Consider the following 21,833-nt stretch of genomic DNA (forward strand, 5'->3'; position numbering starts at 1 on the left):
AAACCTTGCAGATTTCATAGTGTCCCACATGAGACACATTTTATGAGTGCTCCTGAATGTATAATTTTAAAATCCAATAAACCCCTTTTGGGATAAAATAAACATTAATAGTGTTGTGTTCGGATCTACAACTGTTATAAAATACTAGTGAAGTGAATGTGTCCAGTAAATTCCGTATCGTATACCCTTTCTTAACGTGTGACATAGTTCTCAGGGCACCTCGGCAAACAGTATTAATGAAAATGTCTCATAAAAACTGCAAAATGTATTTTTATTCATGTTTATAGTGTACAAATACTTTATATTAGTATTTGTACAAAAACTGGTAACAATGAGTGCTAAACAGTGCATCAGGTTTTGAAATAGTTCAATTATTTATTGCAAATTTCGCACACGACACCAGCCATAAATAATCACAATGTAATTTGTATAATATATTTCATACAATTAGAGAACAGCAGTGTGGCACCGCTTTCAGTGTTCAATTACGTGAAAATAATAGGACGCAAAATTGCTTAATGCTTCAAAATTGTAAGTAGTATCGCCTTTCTACAATTGAATAGCAGTTCAATATACTGGTAGCTTTAGAATAGAAAGCATATTTCTCTGACTACAGCATGGAACATGAGAAAATCTAATTTTCCATATTTCCTTGGCAAAAAATCAAACTCGTTCGAACATCGTTATCACCCGGTTAAAATAGCAATTTTTCCCATCAATCTAAATCAATACTTTGGCCTGGTTCGCACATATTCTAGTTCAAGGTCTGTACAGTAAAACTAATCCATTGCCTCGCTTATCAGGCTTTTAGATTTATTCCAGCGATTCCGAAAATAAACGAGTTAAATAATTAGCGTGCTTCGCTAAACGAAGATTAACAGAATTCTGAACCTTGAAATTTAGCCTTCAAATATTTGTTTGATTGCTCGGTTTTTCATTTAAAGTAATTAAAAAGTCAAGGTTAATTCACGGGGTAATTTAATTTTGCTCTTTTCTTTGCATGTTTGAGGAACATCAAGCTTTAATGTGTTAATTTTGCGCGTTCAAAGTGCTAACAATTTATTTAATGACATTTTTTTATTTGTTATGTTATTTGCAAAGTTTTGTTATGTAAAAACTCTAAAAAAACGTTATATAATATGTATTTAAGTGGGTCTACAAAAAAGCAATGTTTTTACAGATTATTTGAAATTAATACCATCAAAGTATTTCCATTCATTGAGGGATAGATAACAGTGATTACATTGATACATCCCTAGCAACTATTTAAATCAGTTCATTCAAGAACTAGTAATCATTCATTCTCTAAAATTAGCCTACAAAATTATGTTGACATCTTTTGTTGGACCTGATTTATTCCCTCTTCTTTCTAACACACTGATTTGTTATGACTCAAAGACAAGGATAGAAGAATATTGAGATGAAATTAGAGGTAATTAAAATTGCGCGTGTTACAAATAAAATTGTATTGAGAGTTCCGCGCTGTGGGTGTTTATATTTTTTTATTTTGCATTTTTACCAATAAAAAGCTCGTGCATTGAAATGTTTTCACCCTAAAACGCATAGAGTATAGTAAATAGATTAAACGTTAGATTTATATATCCTTAAGCAATTGCAAGTTCTTCAAACGTAAGTTATACACCTTTACACTATTTTTAGCTGTTCGAAAAATATCAATATCGCATTTTTTCATTTCATGAGTAAATCAATAGAGATATTTCGTTATCGGCGTTTCGTAAATAGAGTATGTTTTGAAGTAAAGTTTTGTTTAATTGGAAGTTATCAGGGATGTTTATTGTTCATAGTTTAGGCGTCATCAGTAATAATTTCTGTTAATTTAGGCTTCCTGTAATAAGTGAGTATTCTTTGCGCGTGTAAGTGGCCTTTGTGATAGATAACAGATGTTCTGTAATATTGTTTTAATGTAGTAAATCTATGCATTGTTATTGTCTCGTGTTATGTGGCTTTTATATTATAATATAAATTCTAGTCTCTGTAATTTGCATCTCTATAAAATATGATACTGTGTACCTATTTCAATCTTGTACCTATAATTTTGTCTATAGGTACAAGACTCTGCATTTAATATTGCCATAATTATCAAAACTTTCACAAAATAAAAAAGTATATCTAGGGTCTATTTAAAAGGAAAACTTTATTTTACCCTGGTGGGTTTGAAAGACAAAGTAGTTTTCACACTAGTGATAAAATGTTCCTTTATGTCCTTTTATACATTTGCATAAAATAAAAAAAAATGTACAAAAACAATAGAAAAATCTGTTAATTGTCCTTGTCTAGTGGACGAGTCTGTATTGTAATACACAAGTTTGATATCAAATTGTCTTACTGGGTGCAAATACTATGAAAATATCACTTACTAGCGACTACTCATGGATTCATGAACATCTTGTAAACTACATTGTGTATTGGGGTAAAATATAGCCTGTGCCACTTGGAGATACTATAGCTTGAGGAATCAAGGAAATATTATACATAGAAAGCATTTAAAAAGTTTATCTGTTTACTAATTATATTGCTGTGGAAAATATTAAGATTATCAAAATGACAAATAAGTTTGCATCACTTTTGTTATGTAAATAATCTGTTAATGTTAATTGACCTGTCATCTACAATCCTATTATTATCTATACTAATATAATAAGGAAGAAACATTTTTTGTTTCTTTGTTTGCCCTAAAGGGTCCACAGCTACTGAACCGATTTGAAAAATTATTTCACTATTAGAAAGCTACAGTATTCCAGAGTAACATAGGCTATATTTTATCCTGGTACGGGTAGTAGTTTTCACATGAAACTGCCTGAAAACAGTAATTACTCTGATTAGATTTGATATCATAACAATTAAATCAAGAATGAATGAGGAAAGCTTACAAATAAAACATTAATTAAATAATAGTCCTTGGGCCATCCAATATAAGTATATTTCTATTGTAGTTAGCATAAAAACGATAACACATAGATAACAAACTTGCAGTTTGTTATTAATTAATCTTTTTTACATACATATTACAACCTATAAATAAAGAATGGAGGACATATTTAAGTTGCCTAAGTTTAATTTTTCCATTCCTCAACTCTAGCACTATTTGAATTATATTTTTACATTCATGAGTGTTTTCTCGATATAGCCTGTTCTTATATTACACAGCTGGCACCACATTTTTTGAAACCTCTCCGACACAGGTTTTTTATAGGCTACTTCACCTACCCGGTCGCCGATATTAGGTACCAGTTGGTATTTTCCTACGTGCTTAACCCGGTGGCATGCCACCAGATGGAAATCGCTGTTAGAATGGGCAGCAATGAATTCTGGCCCAAATGTCATGCAATCCCTTTAGGTCTCATTAATTGCCGTTTCGGTTTCGTCTGAATCTGGGTCTTAACTTTCACAAAACAGCACAGAGGATGTTGGTGATTGATATTGATATGTGCATCGGAGAGCACGTTAATGTCGTTCCTGCGCCTGACCTCTCTCTCGTTGTGTCGGCCTGAAGTCCTATCTCCTACCAATCTTTCTGGAACCGCCTCTCAGCTCTCCTCTCCTCACAATCTCTCCATAACTCTTTGTTGCAGATGCCTCTCGCTTGTTCACTATAATATGTCGTGCGCAACCGGCTGATACTTTTGGGATAATAGAAACCTCTCTCTTCTGTTCACAATCTCTCTGTAACCGCACATTGCAGATGCCTCTCGCTGGCTGTAGCGGCGTGCTAGGCCGCGGGCACGATGGCCGAGGAGCACGCGTGCTTGGTGCGACTCTGAGGGCTCGTCTAATAGGTCTCTAACTGCTTGTGCCACGTTGCAGATGCCTCTCGCTGGCTGTAGCGGCGTGCTAGGCCGCGGGCACGATGGCCGAGGAGCACGCGTGCTTGGTGCGCGCGCGCTCCGACTCTGAGGGCTCGTCTAAGCACAGCTTCGGCACCATGACCTACACTGAAGATAGACTTAGCGGTGAGTGTTTTCTTTACTTGATTCTTTCATTCATTCGCGGCACATTGGCCAGATGTGGACGCACCCTTAGGTTTTTTTATTACGTCGTCAGTCTGCTGGTCAAAAATTTGGGAAATACGCTTTATCGCCACGCCCATCGAGGCATAAGGAGTAATTTTAAAGTTTCATGATCAACACGGACGTGTAGGCTTGAAAATTGTCTACCTCTTAATTTTTACATCGATAAAACTGAACTGGGCAATCTTAGCCCAATAATCGGCCACCGGCTTTTTGCAGGAGAAAAATAGACCACACTGATAATGCAACACACTTCCTACAGTAAGTCGGTCAGAAAATCCAAAAAAAAATCAGCCCGATATATCGGTCCTAAAAACAAATTGACGTGGGTGGAAAGCCTTCAGCTACAGACCACCTAAAAATATAGTTTTCTTGAAGGGCCACTAAGAAGGGATCCTACTCTCCCCAGGTACAGAGAGCGGCGGCGGCGAACCTGGCAACACCAGCCACATGGCCGCCAGCCCGCCCGACGCCGCCGACGCCAACGAGAGCGGCGAGCTCCTCGACTATAACGACTCCAGCGTGCTCGAGCAGTTCCATGAGGATGCCTTGCGACAGGTCAGTTCTTAGACTAGAATGTTTATTAACCAGCCACATGGCGGCCAGCCCGCCCGACGCCGCCGACGCCAACGAGAGCGGCGAGCTCCTCGACTATAACGACTCCAGCGTGCTCGAGCAGTTCCATGAGGATGCCTTGCGACAGGTCAGTTCTTAGACTAGAATGTTTATTAACCAGCCACATGGCCGCCAGCACGCCCGACGCCGCCGACGCCAACGAGAGCGGCGAGCTCCTCGACTACAACGACTCCAGCGTGCTCGAGCAGTTCCACGAGGATGCCTTGCGACAGGTCAGCTCTTAGACTAGAATGTTTATTAACCAGCCACATGGCCGCCAGCCCGCCCGACGCCGCCGACGCCAACGAGAGCGGCGAGCTCCTCGACTACAACGACTCCAGCGTGCTCGAGCAGTTCCACGAGGATGCCTTGCGACAGGTCAGCTCTTAGACTAGAATGTTTATTAACCAGCCACATGGCCGCCAGCCCGCCCGACGCCGCCGACGCCAACGAGAGCGGCGAGCTCCTCGACTATAACGACTCCAGCGTGCTCGAGCAGTTCCATGAAGATGCGCTGCGACAGGTCAGCTCTTGGACTAGAGTAGAATGTTTATTAACCAGCCACATGGCGGCCAGCCCGCCCGACGCCGCCGACGCCAACGAGAGCGGCGAGCTCCTCGACTATAACGACTCCAGCGTGCTCGAGCAGTTCCATGAGGATGCCTTGCGACAGGTCAGCTCTTAGACTAGAATAGTATGTTTATTAACCAGCCACATGGCCGCCAGCCCGCCCGACGCCGCCGACGCCAACGAGGCGGCGAGCTCCTCGACTATAACGACTCCAGCGCTCTTCCAGTTCCACGAGGATGCTTGCGACTCATTTCTTGGACTACTTTCTCCCCATATTCTCCTTATATACTCCCCTATTCTTCCTTCCTCCCCATGTTCTCTCTTATGTATGTTCCCCTTTATCTACCACCTCTTGGTTTTTCCTTATGTTCTCCCCCTATGTTCTACCTTATGTACCACCCCTATGTTCTCTCATATGTACTCCCCCTATGTTCTTCCTTATAATCTCCACCTATGTTCTCCCTTATCTACCACCCCTATGTTCTCTCTCACGTACTCCCCCTATGTTGTTCCTTATCTATCAACTCTTTGTTCTCCCTTATTTACCACCCCTATGTTCTCCCTTGTCTACCACCCCTATGTTCATCCTTATGTACTCCCACCCACCACGACGTTTTCGTTTTATAATAATATAGTAACAATTACTAGTATTAGCTTCCTTTCTCTATAAGGCTGGATTATTTGAGAAGAATAATGTTATTATATTCTTCCCCAGGCTGGTTGCGGTCTCTCCCAAGCCCGAGTCACACTAGCAGTGTTCTTTGCAATAGCGGGCGCCTCGCTCGAGCTGGCTGCCATACCGTTCATCTTGCCCTCCGCTGAAATCGAACTGTGTATACTGCCGCACGAGAAGAATTGGCTCGGTAAGTTGTTTATTTTGTAGATTTTTTGACGGTCAAAAATCTAGACTGAACGTCAAATTCAACGTTGTATAGTTATCGGCACGAATCTTGAGCTCTGACCTTCACCTGCGCAGAAGTAATTTATTGGGTCCCTTTTGTGGTATGAAGTGAGGCGCGGGGCGGCCAATCACCGCTTTCTAAAGCGGTGATTGGTGATTGGATTACTTCTGCGCAGATGTAGGTCAGAGCTCAAGATTCGTGCCGACAACTATATGTATGATGCCGTATTGATCAGTCTAGTAGGCGATTCGAGTGATGGAATAGTCTGAGCAAATTCTTGTGCACCATAATATGTCCTGCGCAGTTGACTCATCTCCTGATGGCAGCCGATAATCGCCCAGGAAGACATGACATCACCATCATTATGTTGCAGTAATGATCAGCCTAGTGGGGGGATCCATTGGCGCGGCGGGGTGGGGCGCACTATCAGAGCGATTGGGGTGCAGGCGATGTCTGCTCTTGTCTTTGCAATCTATGATAGCAAAACAGCGGATAGATATAGACATCACGACTTTTAGGTGCATCGGTGTCTGCACAAGTTCTTGTGCACTATGTCTTACGCAGTTGGCTCTTTATATGAGAACAGCCGATAATCGCCTAGGAAGACATGACATCTTGATCATTATGTTGCAGTAATGATCAGCTTAGTGGGCGGTTCCATTGGCGCGGCGGGGTGGGGCGCACTATCAGAGCGACTGGGGCGCAGGCGATGTCTGCTCTCATGTCTTGCCGTCAACGCGGTATTCGCCGCCATAGCTGCTTTCATGCCAACTTATGGGACGTTTATGATGGCCAGGTCAGTGAAAAGATAATTTGTAATCAATGTCAAGCAATATCATATACCACACTTTTGCTGTTGTTAGAAAAAGTAACAGCGGTATGCCACGTGTTTAAGAAAATTTTTGTTTCTTTAAAGACTTGAATCTTTTTTATGTGTATATCCATTTTTCTTGCGGCTGTGTGATCGGGCACACTCAGTTGACAGCCAAGTTAATTTAGAAGATGAAATTTAGAAAAAAAATTAAATCTTCCAAATATTTATTTATTTACAATTTATGTACACACATCATAAGAAATAAGATAGAAAAGAAAGAATTTACAAAGGTAATTCTTATTTGTAAAGAAATCTCTTTCAGCATACCTGCGAAAGGAAAATGTGAATAAAAGAGATGTAGACAGTGTGTAAAGAGCAAAGGAAACAGAAATTAAAATGAAAGAAAACAGCTGTATATTATACCTTAATAAACAAGTTAATGGTCACAATTCTTCTTCCTCTGTAGATTCTGTTCAGCGATAGGCTCAGGCGGCATAGTCCCCATTAGCTACACGTACATAGGCGAGGTGTGCGCGGGCGGGCGCCGCGCCGCGCTGAGCGCCTGCGCCGCCGCCGCCGCCGCCGGCTCGCTGCTCGCGGCCGCGCTGGCAGCCGCCACGCTGCCGCAGACCGGCGCCACCACGCTCATTGAGAATAAGGAGCACTTTAGTGCTTGGCACAGGTCAGTTTGTATCGGATTGTTGAATATCCTTTTCAGTGGTTACGGGTAGTAAGTCAGCCAGAAGCCAGTAAGTCACTCGGAAGCCAGTAATTTACTCAGAAGCCAGTAAGTCAGTCAAAAGCCAGTAAATCAGTGAAAAGCCAGTAAGTCTGACAACCAGTCTTATCAAGGTCGTATTGGATTATTCGTGAAGATCAGATAGGCAGTCGCTCTTTAAAACACTGGTACTCAGCTGCATCCGGTTAGGTACTTAGGTTGGAGGCTCGGGAGATGATGATTATGTACAGGCAAGTTTGTCTAGCTTGTGGTGAGCGTAAGGCTCGGGAGATGATGATTATGTACAGGCAAGTTTGTCTAGCTCGTGTTCAGCGATAAGCTCAGGTGGCATAGTCCCCATAAGCTACACGTACATAGGCGAGGTGTGCGCGGGCGGGCGCCGCGCCGCGCTGAGCGCCTGCGCCGCCGCCGCCGCCGCCGGCTCGCTGCTCGCGGCCGCGCTGGCAGCCGCCACGCTGCCGCAGACCGGCGCCACCACGCTCATTGAGAATAAGGAGCATTTTAGTGCATGGCACAGGTCAGTTTGTTAAAGATTTCGTCTAGATTTTGCTCAGGAATCAGGTAAATATGTCGTAGACACCAATGAGTGTGTTTCGGATGACACTTTAACTGTAGGTCCCAGCTGTTATTGAACATCCTTGGCAGTCGTTACGGATCGTCAGAAGCAGTCTTACCAAGGTAACTGGGTTGAGGAGGTCAGATAGGCAGTCGCTCTTTGTAAAACACTGTTACTCAGCTGCAACCGGTTAGGTTGGAAGCCATTGAGGAGGTCAGATAGGCAGTCGCTCTTTAAAACACTGGTACTCAGCTACATCTGGGTAGGTTGGAGGCTCGGGGGATGATGATTATGTACAGGCAAGTTTGTCTAGCTTGTGGTGAGCGTAAGGCTCGGGAGATGATGATTATGTACAGGCAAGTTTGTCTAGCTTGTGTTGAGCGTCAGGCTCGGGCGGCATAAGCTACACGTACATAGGCGAGGTGTGCGCCGGCTCGCTGCTCGCGGCCGCGCTGGCAGCCGCCACGCTGCCGCAGACCGGCGCCACCACGCTCATTGAGAATAAGGAGCACTTTAGTGTTTGGCACAGGTCAGTTTGTAGTTAAAAATCTCGTCTAGATTCTGCTCAGGAATAGGGTAAGTATATCTTAGACTGTGTTTCGAATGGCACGTTAAACTGTAGGTCCCGGGTGTCATTGAACATCTTTGGTAGTCGTTAGGGGTCGTCAGAAGCCAGTAAGTATTGGGCTGAGGAGGTCAGATAAGCAGTCGGTCCATGTAAAACACTCAGCTGCATCCGGTTAGGTTGGAAGCCGTTGAGGAGGTCACATGGGCAGTCGCTCCATGTTAAACACTCAGCTGCATCCGGTTAGGTTGGAAGCCGTTGAGGAGGTCAGATAGGCAGTCGCTCTTTAAAACACTAGTACTCAGCTGCATCCGGTTAGGTTGGAGGCTCGGGAGATGATGATTATGTACAGGTAAGTTTGTCTAGCTTGTGTTGAGCGTCAGGTTCGGGCGGCATAAACTACACGTACATAGGCGAGGTGGATAGGAAATTCTTCCTGCATCCAGAGGAGGGACCCGTCCACAAAAAAGGTTGTTTTATTCATCCATTCATTAAATTCAGGTACATGTACATGTACAGTACATAAGGATATGCGTAGGGGGAGTACATAAGGGAGTGTATAAGGAAAGTACATAGGAAAAGAACATAAAAATAAAATTTAGCCAACGTATGTCTTCTCTCAGGCTCTAGACTATCAGTGAATCTAATGTAATTTTAATCGCTTCAGTAGCTTTAGCGTAAAAGTCAGACAGACACATACACAGTTTTCAGACTATTTACCAATGATTCCTTTTATTATCTTTGCCAGGTATCTCCTACTGTGCACGCTACCGATACTCGCGTCGCTGGTCAGTCTTATCTGGACGCAAGAATCGCCGCGGTATCTACTAGATGCGGGAAGGGAAGTCGACGCCATGATGGTTTATCAGGTATGTTCTCTTTGTCTAAGTAGATTTTAAGGTTATATGCAAATGCTTGACTGGGTGGAAAGTCGGATTGTCGCTTGCTCTAATAATTTTGATAGATTTAAATAGTGTATCAGGAAAAGTTGCGGCTCTCGTTACGGTAAAGTTTAGTCATACTTAAGATTGGTGTTCGATATTTTTGTTACATAATTTTTGTATTGTCGTAGAGCATACACAGCAGCAACAAGGTGCTGGTGTGCGGCGTGGCGGTGGCGGGCGCGGCCGAGTACCGCCTGGGCGAGCTGGCGCTGCCCGGCAAGCGCCGCCCGCCCGCCCTGCACCACTGCCGCCATAGCGTCAGCATGGTGAGTGTGTTACATACACAGCACAAGGTGCTGGTGTGCGGCGTGGCGGTGGCGGGCGCGGCCGAGTACCGCCTGGGCGAGCTGGCGCTGCCCGGCAAGCGCCGCCCGCCCGCCCTGCACCACTGCCGCCATAGCGTCAGCATGGTGAGTGTGTTACATACACAGCACAAGGTGCTGGTGTGCGGCGTGGCGGTGGCGGGCGCGGCCGAGTACCGCCTGGGCGAGCTGGCGCTGCCCGGCAAGCGCCGCCCGCCCGCCCTGCACCACTGCCGCCATAGCGTCAGCATGGTGAGTGTGTTACATACACAGCACAAGGTGCTGGTGTGCGGCGTGGCGGTGGCGGGCGCGGCCGAGTACCGCCTGGGCGAGCTGGCGCTGCCCGGCAAGCGCCGCCCGCCCGCCCTGCACCACTGCCGCCATAGCGTCAGCATGGTGAGTGTGTTACATACACAGCACAAGGTGCTGGTGTGCGGCGTGGCGGTGGCGGGCGCGGCCGAGTACCGCCTGGGCGAGCTGGCGCTGCCCGGCAAGCGCCGCCCGCCGCCCTGCACCACTGCCGCCATAGCGTCAGCATGGTGAGTGTGTTACATACACAGCACAAGGTGCTGGTGTGCGGCGTGGCGGTGGCGGGCGCGGCCGAGTACCGCCTGGGCGAGCTGGCGCTGCCCGGCAAGCGCCGCCCGCCCGCCCTGCACCACTGCCGCCATAGCGTCAGCATGGTGAGTGTACTTACATACACAGCAGCAACAAGGTGCTGGTGTACCACCCGAGACCAGCTCAGGCAGTTCCTCCGAAGTCAACATCATTATCATCCTCCTGCCCTTATCCCAATTTTATTTCTTGTCGGCGCATGTTTTCTCCTTCCATACTCTTCTATCTGCCGTCATCTCACAAGTAACATTCTTTCTTACCATATCTACTTTCACACAATCCATCCATCGTTTCTTTGGTCTTCCTCTTCCACTATATCCGTCCACGTTCATACTCATCACCTTCCTCACAACATGACTCATTCCTCCGCATCACATGCCCATTGCCCATACCATGACAGCCGGTTTCCACGCAGTTTTTCTGATGCCGGCGTTACTTTCAAACTTCCTCTTATATACTCATTCCTCACTCTATCTATTCGCGTAACACCATAATATACTCATCACTCATCTCTGCCGCAAGTCGTCATCATCGTCTTGTTAATCGTCCCACTGCTGGACACATGCCTCTTGTCACAAGACAAAAGATTAAGCGTTAATCACCACTCTTGATCAATCAATTCAAAATTCGTGTCAAAAAATATGTGATGAAAACTCTGTCCGATCCGTCAAGGTACCTACCTACAAAAAAAATATTTCTTAAAACCCACTTCTAAACTAATATTACCTAAAATTAACAAAATCGTATAGCAATACGGGCTAATAACCTCATAAGGCATCGTCAAAGATATTGTGTCAGCTATCTTTGACGTCGCTGACACTTTAGGCGCAACATATTTTAAAAGAAAAACATAAGTAATTTTGTTGCTGCTTCAAACGATTTCTATAGTTTAGGGGAAGTTTCAGCAGTTCCTATCAGGTTTTAATGTTTTGTTGATATGGTGTCCGTCTTTACATATTGCATGTCTAAGCTGAATTTTTGTCCATTTCTACCATTGTTTATCCGAAAACTCATTGTATACTCAACATTTAAATTCACATTTGCTCAAAATTCGTAGTTTTTCATCTATTTACCAAAAAAACTAAAGCTAAATATATTGTTTCAGTTCTGGCAGTCATTCTTCCAATTATTCTCGAGCCCGTACCGCAATACCACGCTCTCGCTCGGAGGCATGCTACTGTTCACTATGGCCATACAGGTATGTAACGTCACGAGCCGGTATATTAATATTGTAGAAAATAATATTGGGTTATGAGATCTTTTTGTTTGAATGTGACTAACTCTGAAACTCCTGTTGTTGGCGGGACATAATGACAGTCCCTAAGAGGCGAATCAAAAAAACTTCAGTCAAATATTTGAAAGATGGAAAAACCGCTGGGTACATTTTTCACAGTTTTCAGTCGACATAGCAAAAAATTGGAGGTTCTCAATTCGGATGTTTTTTTTTGTCTTTGCTACTCGATTTCTCGAGAGTTGATTTGAAAAATTTATTTCTATGAATGAAGAGTAGAAGTGAAGTAGACTTGCAGACACCGACTTGTAGAGACATATTTTTTGTCTCTTTCAAAATTTGTGAATTTTACCGAAATTGAAAAGCGTACATGACCTATACCACTTTGCTTCATCAACCGAATTGAAAAGAAAAGGTTCTAAATTCCACAGTTTCTCCTTCTTACTCAATTTCTACATAACAAAATTATTATTACTTTCTTTACAGTACTACCTAGCATCATACGTCCCAGCATCAGTAGTGAAAATGGACAGCGATCTTTTTGAAGCCTCAAAAAAGAGTTACGGAAACGACACATATACAGACGTACATTACAATACAACGTTAGAAAATATTGAATTTTACAATATGACGTTTAATAAATGTACTATAAAAGATCTGCTGATGTCCCACGTGGCGTTCAAGAATTGCTCGTTCAATAATGTAGCGTTGTCCAATATTAAGACTTCGTTTACCACTTTTGAGGGATGCCTGTTTGTGAATAGCACGTGAGTATTTTCTACCTTTTTTAACTATTAACACGCTTATAAAATTAGCTTCACTTGTAACTATGTATGTAAGAAAATCTTGGACTCTTAATTTGACCCACTTCCCGATTTTTTATTAGGTTGAAATTTTGCACACGCTCTGAGTTCTGGTGACAATACATGACTAGTTAGCTAAGAAACGCCATTACAAATCCAATATGGCGGCCTCTCCAAGATGGCGGACTGACTTACAAATCTACTCCTATGATAATATGGGTATAATGTATAATGAAAGGGGTTGCGAAAATATTGTCACGTGACTTAAATTTAACCATCACGCTTTTAGAAATTACAAAGTAATTCGGACATTTAGTTTGATAAAACAAAGCGTATAAAAAAAGTTGTAAAGACTACATAAAAGCATCACGCTTTCTTTCACCGTGCTGCGCAAGAGGTTCAAATACGCTTTGCAAAGTAGGCGTATTAACATGACCCCAAGCTCGACAGTCCTGCATGCTGACCATTACAGCAACGAGGTCTTATTAGACTTTTTCACCCACAGAATAATCGACACAGACATGGAAGTAGGCCGCGAACTAGACGAATGGTGTACCTTCACAAGCACCATAATCCGCGGCATGCGCGGCGGCTGCTCGCGGCACGCCGACCTCACGTCGCGGCTCGGCGGCATGATCGCCGAGCAGAGCTACGTGTCTCACGCCATGTTTGTCGTCGTGTTCGTTGCTCTGTTGCCGACCAGCATGAGGCCTCCTGGTGAGTGTGTTAGTGACACAGAGGCCTCCTATAGCTTCCACAGCATCATCCGAGCAGAGCTACGTGTCCCACGCCATGTTTGTCGTCGTGTTTGTAGCTCTGTTGCCGACCAGCATGAGGCCTCCTGGTGAGTGTGTTAGTGACACAGAGGCCTCGTATAGCGGCTTCCACAGCATCATCCGCGGCATGCGCGGCGGCTGCTCGCGCATTGTTGAGCAAAGTCTTCCTAATTCCGCGAGGTCTCTTAATTCCGCGAAACTTCCTCATTCCGTGAGGCTTCCTAATACCGTAAGGCCTTCCAATTCCGTGACGCCTACTGATTCCGTGAGGCCTTCTTATTCCGTAAGGCCTCCTAATCCCGTGAAGCCTCCTAATTCCGTGATACCTCCTAATTCCGTGATACGTCCTAATTTCGTGATACCTCCTAATTCTGTGAGGCCTCCTAATTCCGTATTATAATATGCTATTATCGGACTAATTTGATGATGGAGCCGGAAGATATGAACTTGTGTGTGTTAGACGTGTTAGAAAAGTCTTGTATTGTTTTTTTTTTTTTAATAATTATTGTTATATTTTTTCTTTATTCACAGTGGCAATGTGCGGAGCATGTATATTGCTGTCTCCATTAGTCTACATAGCGCAGAGCGAGACAGCACTATACGTCGTGGAGGCGGTCTACCGATTCTTTATAGCGATGGTGTTCTATATAGTCGGAGTCACTGTTGTTAATACATATCCACATAATTTGAGGTGGGTTATCACACTATCATGGTTATCATACTTTCTAAATAACACTTGTCACACTTTCAGACTATCGTACTATCACAATATCACACTAATCATACTATCACAATAATAACAATTTTCATAATAATTACAGTATCACACAAATCACACTTACAACACATTACACTATCACACTGATCATACAAATCAGTGTCACTATACAGCGGTTATTACTCTATCACAGTAATCACACTATCACAATACTCATTCTATAACACTAATATTATAAAACCGAGAGTGTGTATCTGTGCATCTTTGTTACGTCCTTAGGTGCTAACGGCTCGACAGATTTTTTATGTTTTACTGTTTAGATACATAGATTTAAAGCAAGATGACCATTTTCTGAGATACTTTAGGTAGGTTTACCTACTATTTACACTTTTACAACACAATCTTTTTCTCGCCAATATTTCACCTACTTATTAACTGTATAATATCTTACACAGATGCACAGCACATGGGCTGATCCTATCAGTGACGTACATGGGCTGCGCCATAGTGCGCGGCGCGGGCGACGGCGGAGCGCTGGTCAGTGCGCTGCTCTGCGCTGCGCTGGGCGCTGCCGCTACCGGCGCTGCGCTCGCTGCTAACCTGCGCTAGTGCAGGTCAGTGTCTATACACGTCACACCTCAGCACAGTACACGCTGGTCAGTGCGCTGCTCTGCGCTGCGCTGGGCGCTGCCGCTACCGGCGCTGCGCTCGCTGCTAACCTGCGCTAGTGCAGGTCAGTGTCTATACACGTCACACCTCAGCACAGTACACGCTGGTCAGTGCGCTGCTCTGCGCTGCGCTGGGCGCTGCCGCTACCGGCGCTGCGCTCGCTGCTAACCTGCGCTAGTGCAGGTCAGTGTCTATACACGTCACACCTCAGCACAGTACACGCTGGTCAGTGCGCTGCTCTGCGCTGCGCTGGGCGCTGCCGCTACCGGCGCTGCGCTCGCTGCTAACCTGCGCTAGTGCAGGTCAGTGTCTATACACGTCACACCTCAGCACAGTACACGCTGGTCAGTGCGCTGCTCTGCGCTGCGCTGGGCGCTGCCGCTACCGGCGCTGCGCTCGCTGCTAACCTGCGCTAGTGCAGGTCAGTGTCTATACACGTCACACCTCAGCACAGTACACGCTGGTCAGTGCGCTGCTCTGCGCTGCGCTGGGCGCTGCCGCTACCGGCGCTGCGCTCGCTGCTAACCTGCGCTAGTGCAGGTCAGTGTCTATACACGTCACACCTCAGCACAGTACACGCTGGTCAGTGCGCTGCTCTGCGCTGCGCTGGGCGCTGCCGCTACCGGCGCTGCGCTCGCTGCTAACCTGCGCTAGTGCAGGTCAGTGTCTATACACGTCACACCTCAGCACAGTACACGCTGGTCAGTGCGCTGCTCTGCGCTGCGCTGGGCGCTGCCGCTACCGGCGCTGCGCTCGCTGCTAACCTGCGCTAGTGCAGGTCAGTGTCTATACGTCACACCTCAGCACAGTACACGCTGGTCAGTGCGCTGCTCTGCGCTGCGCTGGGCGCTGCCGCTACCGGCGCTGCGCTCGCTGCTAACCTGCGCTAGTGCAGGTCAGTGTCTATACGTCACACCTCAGCACAGTACACGCTGGTCAGTGCGCTGCTCTGCGCTGCGCTGGGCGCTGCCGCTACCGGCGCTGCGCTCGCTGCTAACCTGCGCTAGTGCAGGTCAGTGTCTATACACGTCACACCTCAGCACAGTACACGCTGGTCAGTGCGCTGCTCTGCGCTGCGCTGGGCGCTGCTACCGGCGCTGCGCTCGCTGCTAACCTGCGCTAGTGCAGGTCAGTGTCTATACACGTCACACCTCAGCACAGTACACGCTGGTCAGTGCGCTGCTCTGCGCTGCGCTGGGCGCTGCCGCTACCGGCGCTGCGCTCGCTGCTAACCTGCGCTAGTGCAGGTCAGTGTCTATACACGTCACACCTCAGCACAGTACACGCTGGTCAGTGCGCTGCTCTGCGCTGCGCTGGGCGCTGCCGCTACCGGCGCTGCGCTCGCTGCTAACCTGCGCTAGTGCAGGTCAGTGTCTATACACGTCACACCTCAGCACAGTACACGCTGGTCAGTGCGCTGCTCTGCGCTGCGCTGGGCGCTGCCGCTACCGGCGCTGCGCTCGCTGCTAACCTGCGCTAGTGCAGGTCAGTGTCTATACACGTCACACCTCAGCACAGTACACGCTGGTCAGTGCGCTGCTCTGCGCTGCGCTGGGCGCTGCCGCTACCGGCGCTGCGCTCGCTGCTAACCTGCGCTAGTGCAGGTCAGTGTCTATACACGTCACACCTCAGCACAGTACACGCTGGTCAGTGCGCTGCTCTGCGCTGCGCTGGGCGCTGCTACCGGCGCTGCGCTCGCTGCTAACCTGCGCTAGTGCAGGTCAGTGTCTATACACGTCACACCTCAGCACAGTACACGCTGGTCAGTGCGCTGCTCTGCGCTGCGCTGGGCGCTGCCGCTACCGGCGCTGCGCTCGCTGCTAACCTGCGCTAGTGCAGGTCAGTGTCTATACGTCACACCTCAGCACAGTACACGCTGGTCAGTGCGCTGCTCTGCGCTGCGCTGGGCGCTGCCGCTACCGGCGCTGCGCTCGCTGCTAACCTGCGCTAGTGCAGGTCAGTGTCTATACACGTCACACCTCAGCACAGTACACGCTGGTCAGTGCGCTGCTCTGCGCTGCGCTGGGCGCTGCCGCTACCGGCGCTGCGCTCGCTGCTAACCTGCGCTAGTGCAGGTCAGTGTCTATACACGTCACACCTCAGCACAGTACACGCTGGTCAGTGCGCTGCTCTGCGCTGCGCTGGGCGCTACCGGCGCTGCGCTCGCTGCTAACCTGCGCTAGTGCAGGTCAGTGTCTATACACGTCACACCTCAGCACAGTACACGCTGGTCAGTGCGCTGCTCTGCGCTGCGCTGGGCGCTGCCGCCGGCGCTGCGCTCGCTGCTAACCTGCGCTAGTGCAGGTCAGTGTCTATACACGTCACACCTCAGCACAGTACACGCTGGTCAGTGCGCTGCTCTGCGCTGCGCTGGGCGCTGCGCTACCGGCGCTGCGCTCGCTGCTAACCTGCGCTAGTGCAGGTCAGTGTCTATACACGTCACACCTCAGCACAGTACACGCTGGTCAGTGCGCTGCTCTGCGCTGCGCTGGGCGCTGCCGCTACCGGCGCTGCGCTCGCTGCTAACCTGCGCTAGTGCAGGTCAGTGTCTATACACGTCACACCTCAGCACAGTACACGCTGGTCAGTGCGCTGCTCTGCGCTGCGCTGGGCGCTGCCGCTACCGGCGCTGCGCTCGCTGCTAACCTGCGCTAGTGCAGGTCAGTGTCTATACACGTCACACCTCAGCACAGTACACGCTGGTCAGTGCGCTGCTCTGCGCTGCGCTGGCGCTGCCGCCACCGGCGCTGCGCTCGCTGCTAACCTGCGCTAGTGCAGGTCAGTGTCTATACACGTCACACCTCAGCACAGTACACGCTGGTCAGTGCGCTGCTCTGCGCTGCGCTGGGCGCTGCCGCTACCGGCGCTGCGCTCGCTGCTAACCTGCGCTAGTGCAGGTCAGTGTCTATACACGTCACACCTCAGCACAGTACACGCTGGTCAGTGCGCTGCTCTGCGCTGCGCTGGGCGCTGCCGCCACCGGCGCTGCGCTCGCTGCTAACCTGCGCTAGTGCAGGTCAGTGTCTATACGTCACACCTCAGCACAGTACACGCTGGTCAGTGCGCTGCTCTGCGCTGCGCTGGGCGCTGCCGCTACCGGCGCTGCGCTCGCTGCTAACCTGCGCTAGTGCAGGTCGGTGTCTATACACGTCACACCTCAGCACAGTACACGCTGGTCAGTGCGCTGCTCTGCGCTGCGCTGGGCGCTGCCGCCACCGGCGCTGCGCTCGCTGCTAACCTGCGCTAGTGCAGGTCAGTGTCTATACACGTCACACCTCAGCACAGTACACGCTGGTCAGTGCGCTGCTCTGCGCTGCGCTGGGCGCTGCCGCTACCGGCGCTGCGCTCGCTGCTAACCTGCGCTAGTGCAGGTCAGTGTCTATACACGTCACACCTCAGCACAGTACACGCTGGTCAGTGCGCTGCTCTGCGCTGCGCTGGGCGCTGCCGCTACCGGCGCTGCGCTCGCTGCTAACCTGCGCTAGTGCAGGTCAGTGTCTATACACGTCACACCTCAGCACAGTACACGCTGGTCAGTGCGCTGCTCTGCGCTGCGCTGGCGCTGCCGCTACCGGCGCTGCGCTCGCTGCTAACCTGCGCTAGTGCAGGTCAGTGTCTATACACGTCACACCTCAGCACAGTACACGCTGGTCAGTGCGCTGCTCTGCGCTGCGCTGGGCGCTGCCGCTACCGGCGCTGCGCTCGCTGCTAACCTGCGCTAGTGCAGGTCAGTGTCTATACACGTCACACCTCAGCACAGTACACGCTGGTCAGTGCGCTGCTCTGCGCTGCGCTGGGCGCTGCCGCTACCGGCGCTGCGCTCGCTGCTAACCTGCGCTAGTGCAGGTCAGTGTCTATACACGTCACACCTCAGCACAGTACACGCTGGTCAGTGCGCTGCTCTGCGCTGCGCTGGGCGCTGCCGCTACCGGCGCTGCGCTCGCTGCTAACCTGCGCTAGTGCAGGTCAGTGTCTATACACGTCACACCTCAGCACAGTACACGCTGGTCAGTGCGCTGCTCTGCGCTGCGCTGGGCGCTGCCGCTACCGGCGCTGCGCTCGCTGCTAACCTGCGCTAGTGCAGGTCAGTGGGATTGAGCTGGCTGATCTTCGGCCGTGGCGGCTGTTATCGTTTAAGGAGATCAGCTAGCTTCGCAGGATATATTATAGTGCACGAGCAATTGTATGTAGACACACAGGACACAGGGGCACTTTACTCCTTTACTCTCATAGCCCAATGGGATGGAAATCCAGCAGTACCAGAGAGAAATCACAAGCAACGCAGGTGTATTCATCACCAATTTCCAGGCTTCTTTGTAACTGTTTCTAAAACCCACAAAGTGATTTCGGCCCGACCCGGGAATCAAACTGGCCGTACATTGTGCAACGTATTACAAAATAATAATAAAAAATATCACAAGCCGTCAATACCGTACCTAGAATCATTATGTAATATGTATGTCATTGTATATAAACTCTTTTGCAAAAAAAGCGGGCACCTATGCGAAATCTTGGTTGTAAGGACTTTACGTGTATTACAAAGGGTTTTAATGATTGTAGTATGTTTCTAGCATCAAAAGGGGTTAGCCAAGCATGCGTGAGAGTGTATTCTAAATTTGAATTTTGTACAATTGCTAAGAAATTGGTTAACCCTTGTTTTGGACTAATTGCTGGCAGAGAGTTAGTCAGTGTTTTGAAATATTTTTGAAGTGATTTTCAGAAAAATGATAATGCAGTTTTAATTAATGATTATTGTACCTTTTTGTAACATCAAAACATTTTTGAAAAACTATGCGTATTTGATAAAATTTTCACCTACTCTAAATGGGCTATACTGATGATTGATGGCAATGTTAAGAGGTTCGGTATTTTAGTGTAAAGCGTTCTACTGTTTAGATATTGTACCCACGTGTTTTAAAATATCGCTTTTTCATAAATAAACATTATTTAGAGAAGTATCAGTACTTTGGGCTGCGACAAAACCAATTTAAAGTAAGCGGTGCCGATCACAACTCGTCTCCTATCAGATTTTGACATTTTTAAAAGTCCTGAAATTCTACAAAATACAGAAAATAGCGCATAGACTGTGAGCACGTGGTCTTAAGGTTTCATAATCACTGATTTTTAAACAACCTCGTCTCTTGGGAAACTCCGTAGACCTCTGAAGATCTAAGAGTCTGAGCGTTCAAATAGCGTGTTTCCATCCCACGGACATTTTATTAAATAAACTTGCCTGCACAGAGATTTTCTGGCATCTACAGCTCTATCCTGCTTAAATCATAACAATAATTGGCTATCTGCTCATTTCTTAAGAAACATACGTTTGGCCAATAATTTTGAATTGTTGACTCCCTTTCAGCTAAATCATCGTTTAGTAACCCGATGCCTATGGAGTTATCGAGAGCTTCAACGAGGCAATAATTTAACTGTTTAGATAGCTTTAACCCTCCTCATCACTTTTCATGTGGTTGATTTTAACATTTATCTCAAAATTTTATTGTTTTTAAATGTCAAAGTCCGATAGGAGACGAGTTGTGATCGGCACTGCTTAATTTAAATTGGTTTTGTCGTAGCCCAAGGTACTGATACTCCTCTAAATAGTGTTTATTTATGAAAAAGCGATATTTTAAAACACGTGGGTACAATATCTAAACAGTAGAATGCTTTACACTAAAATACCGAACCTCTTAACATTGCCCTCAATCATCAGTATAGCCCATTTAGAGTAGGTGAAAATTTTATCAAATACGCATAGTTTTTCAAAAATGTTATGATTTCACAAAAAGGTACAATAATCATTTATTAAAACTGCATTATCATTTATCTGAAAATCACTTCAAAAACATTTCAAAATACCGACTTACTTTCTGCCCGCAATTAGTCCAAAACAAGGGTTAACCAATTTCTTAGCAATTGTACAAAATTCAAATTTAGAATACACTCTCACGCATGCTTGGCTAACCCTTTTGATGCTAGCAACATACTACAATCATTAAAACCTTTTGAAATACACGTAAAGTCCTTAAAACTAAGATTTCGCACAGGTGCCCGCTTTTTTTGCAAAAGAGTGTATATTCAAATTAAATTCTGTCTTTTCAGGTATTACCGAGTCCTATGGACTCATTAACAATATAATTCCGAGGTATCACAAGTTCCAATATTTAGCGGAACGCTTATTATTTTGACATCACAACCAATAAGGTTGTAATTTAAAGGTAAAGGAAAAATGCTATCTTTAGTTTAAAGTTGGGTTTTGCATTTATAAATAATCTTTTTTTTTTCATGCCTATAAGTATTAAAAAAATACATGCTTAATTTCTAACACACAGATAAAAAAGGTTTGTCTAAATAGGTCAGTAATATCAGTGTTGCCATGTAAAAAAAGGAATAGGTCAGCTATATCGCAGTGTTGCCACTTAAAAAAATGTGTAACCCAACTTTTTGGTCAAAGGGAAGGTTCATATCTAACAGAAAATTCGTCATCATTGGTTAAGTGTGAATGATTTTTGTAACTAAACGTCTTTGGCAGTCGTTACGGGTAGTCAGAAGCCTGTAAGTCTGACAACCAGTCTAACTAAGGTATTGGGTTGCCCAGGTAACTGAGTTGAGGAGGTCAGATAGGCAGTCGCTCCTTGTAATAAACTGGTACTCAGCTGCATCCGGTTAGACTGGAAGCCGACCCCAACATAGTTGGGAAAAGGCTCGGGAGATGATGATTGAATATCTGTTCTGATAATACACGATACAGGTTTCGTCAAATATGAACTTTTCCTAAGAAACTTGCCATTACAATGACATACCAAAGTATTGACTGAATTTAGTAAGTTTTAACGAATATCGACTAACGTGTGTATTTTGTAACTTTGCAATTGCGACTGGTTGCTATAATCCAAGAATTTTCGTTGAAATTGACAAATAAACATGCAGCATTTTTGTTAAAATTATTGAGTATAATTGGCACTCAGATTTAGATTAAGTTTAACTGT

At 46.8% G+C, this 21,833-nt stretch overlaps 1 protein-coding gene across 1 annotated transcript; it reads left to right on the forward strand.

Annotated features, from left to right (window-relative positions):
- Window positions 1-312: 312 nt before the first annotated feature.
- LOC110373765 (synaptic vesicle glycoprotein 2C) lies at window positions 313-21,181 on the forward strand. The gene is made up of 14 exons (XM_064042065.1): window positions 313-531; window positions 3,826-3,971; window positions 4,438-4,586; window positions 5,929-6,076; window positions 6,749-6,911; window positions 7,396-7,611; window positions 9,538-9,658; window positions 9,862-9,999; window positions 11,756-11,848; window positions 12,368-12,648; window positions 13,190-13,401; window positions 13,992-14,151; window positions 14,634-14,792; window positions 20,947-21,181. Exons 2-13 carry the CDS (start codon window positions 3,869-3,871, stop codon window positions 14,785-14,787), a joined length of 1,938 nt encoding a protein of 645 aa, XP_063898135.1. The 5' UTR covers window positions 313-531; window positions 3,826-3,868; the 3' UTR covers window positions 14,788-14,792; window positions 20,947-21,181.
- The last annotated feature ends 652 nt before the right edge of the window (window positions 21,182-21,833 follow it).

This window comes from Helicoverpa armigera, chromosome 27 (assembly GCF_030705265.1).
Source record: "Helicoverpa armigera isolate CAAS_96S chromosome 27, ASM3070526v1, whole genome shotgun sequence".
Classification (NCBI taxonomy): domain Eukaryota; kingdom Metazoa; phylum Arthropoda; class Insecta; order Lepidoptera; family Noctuidae; genus Helicoverpa; species Helicoverpa armigera.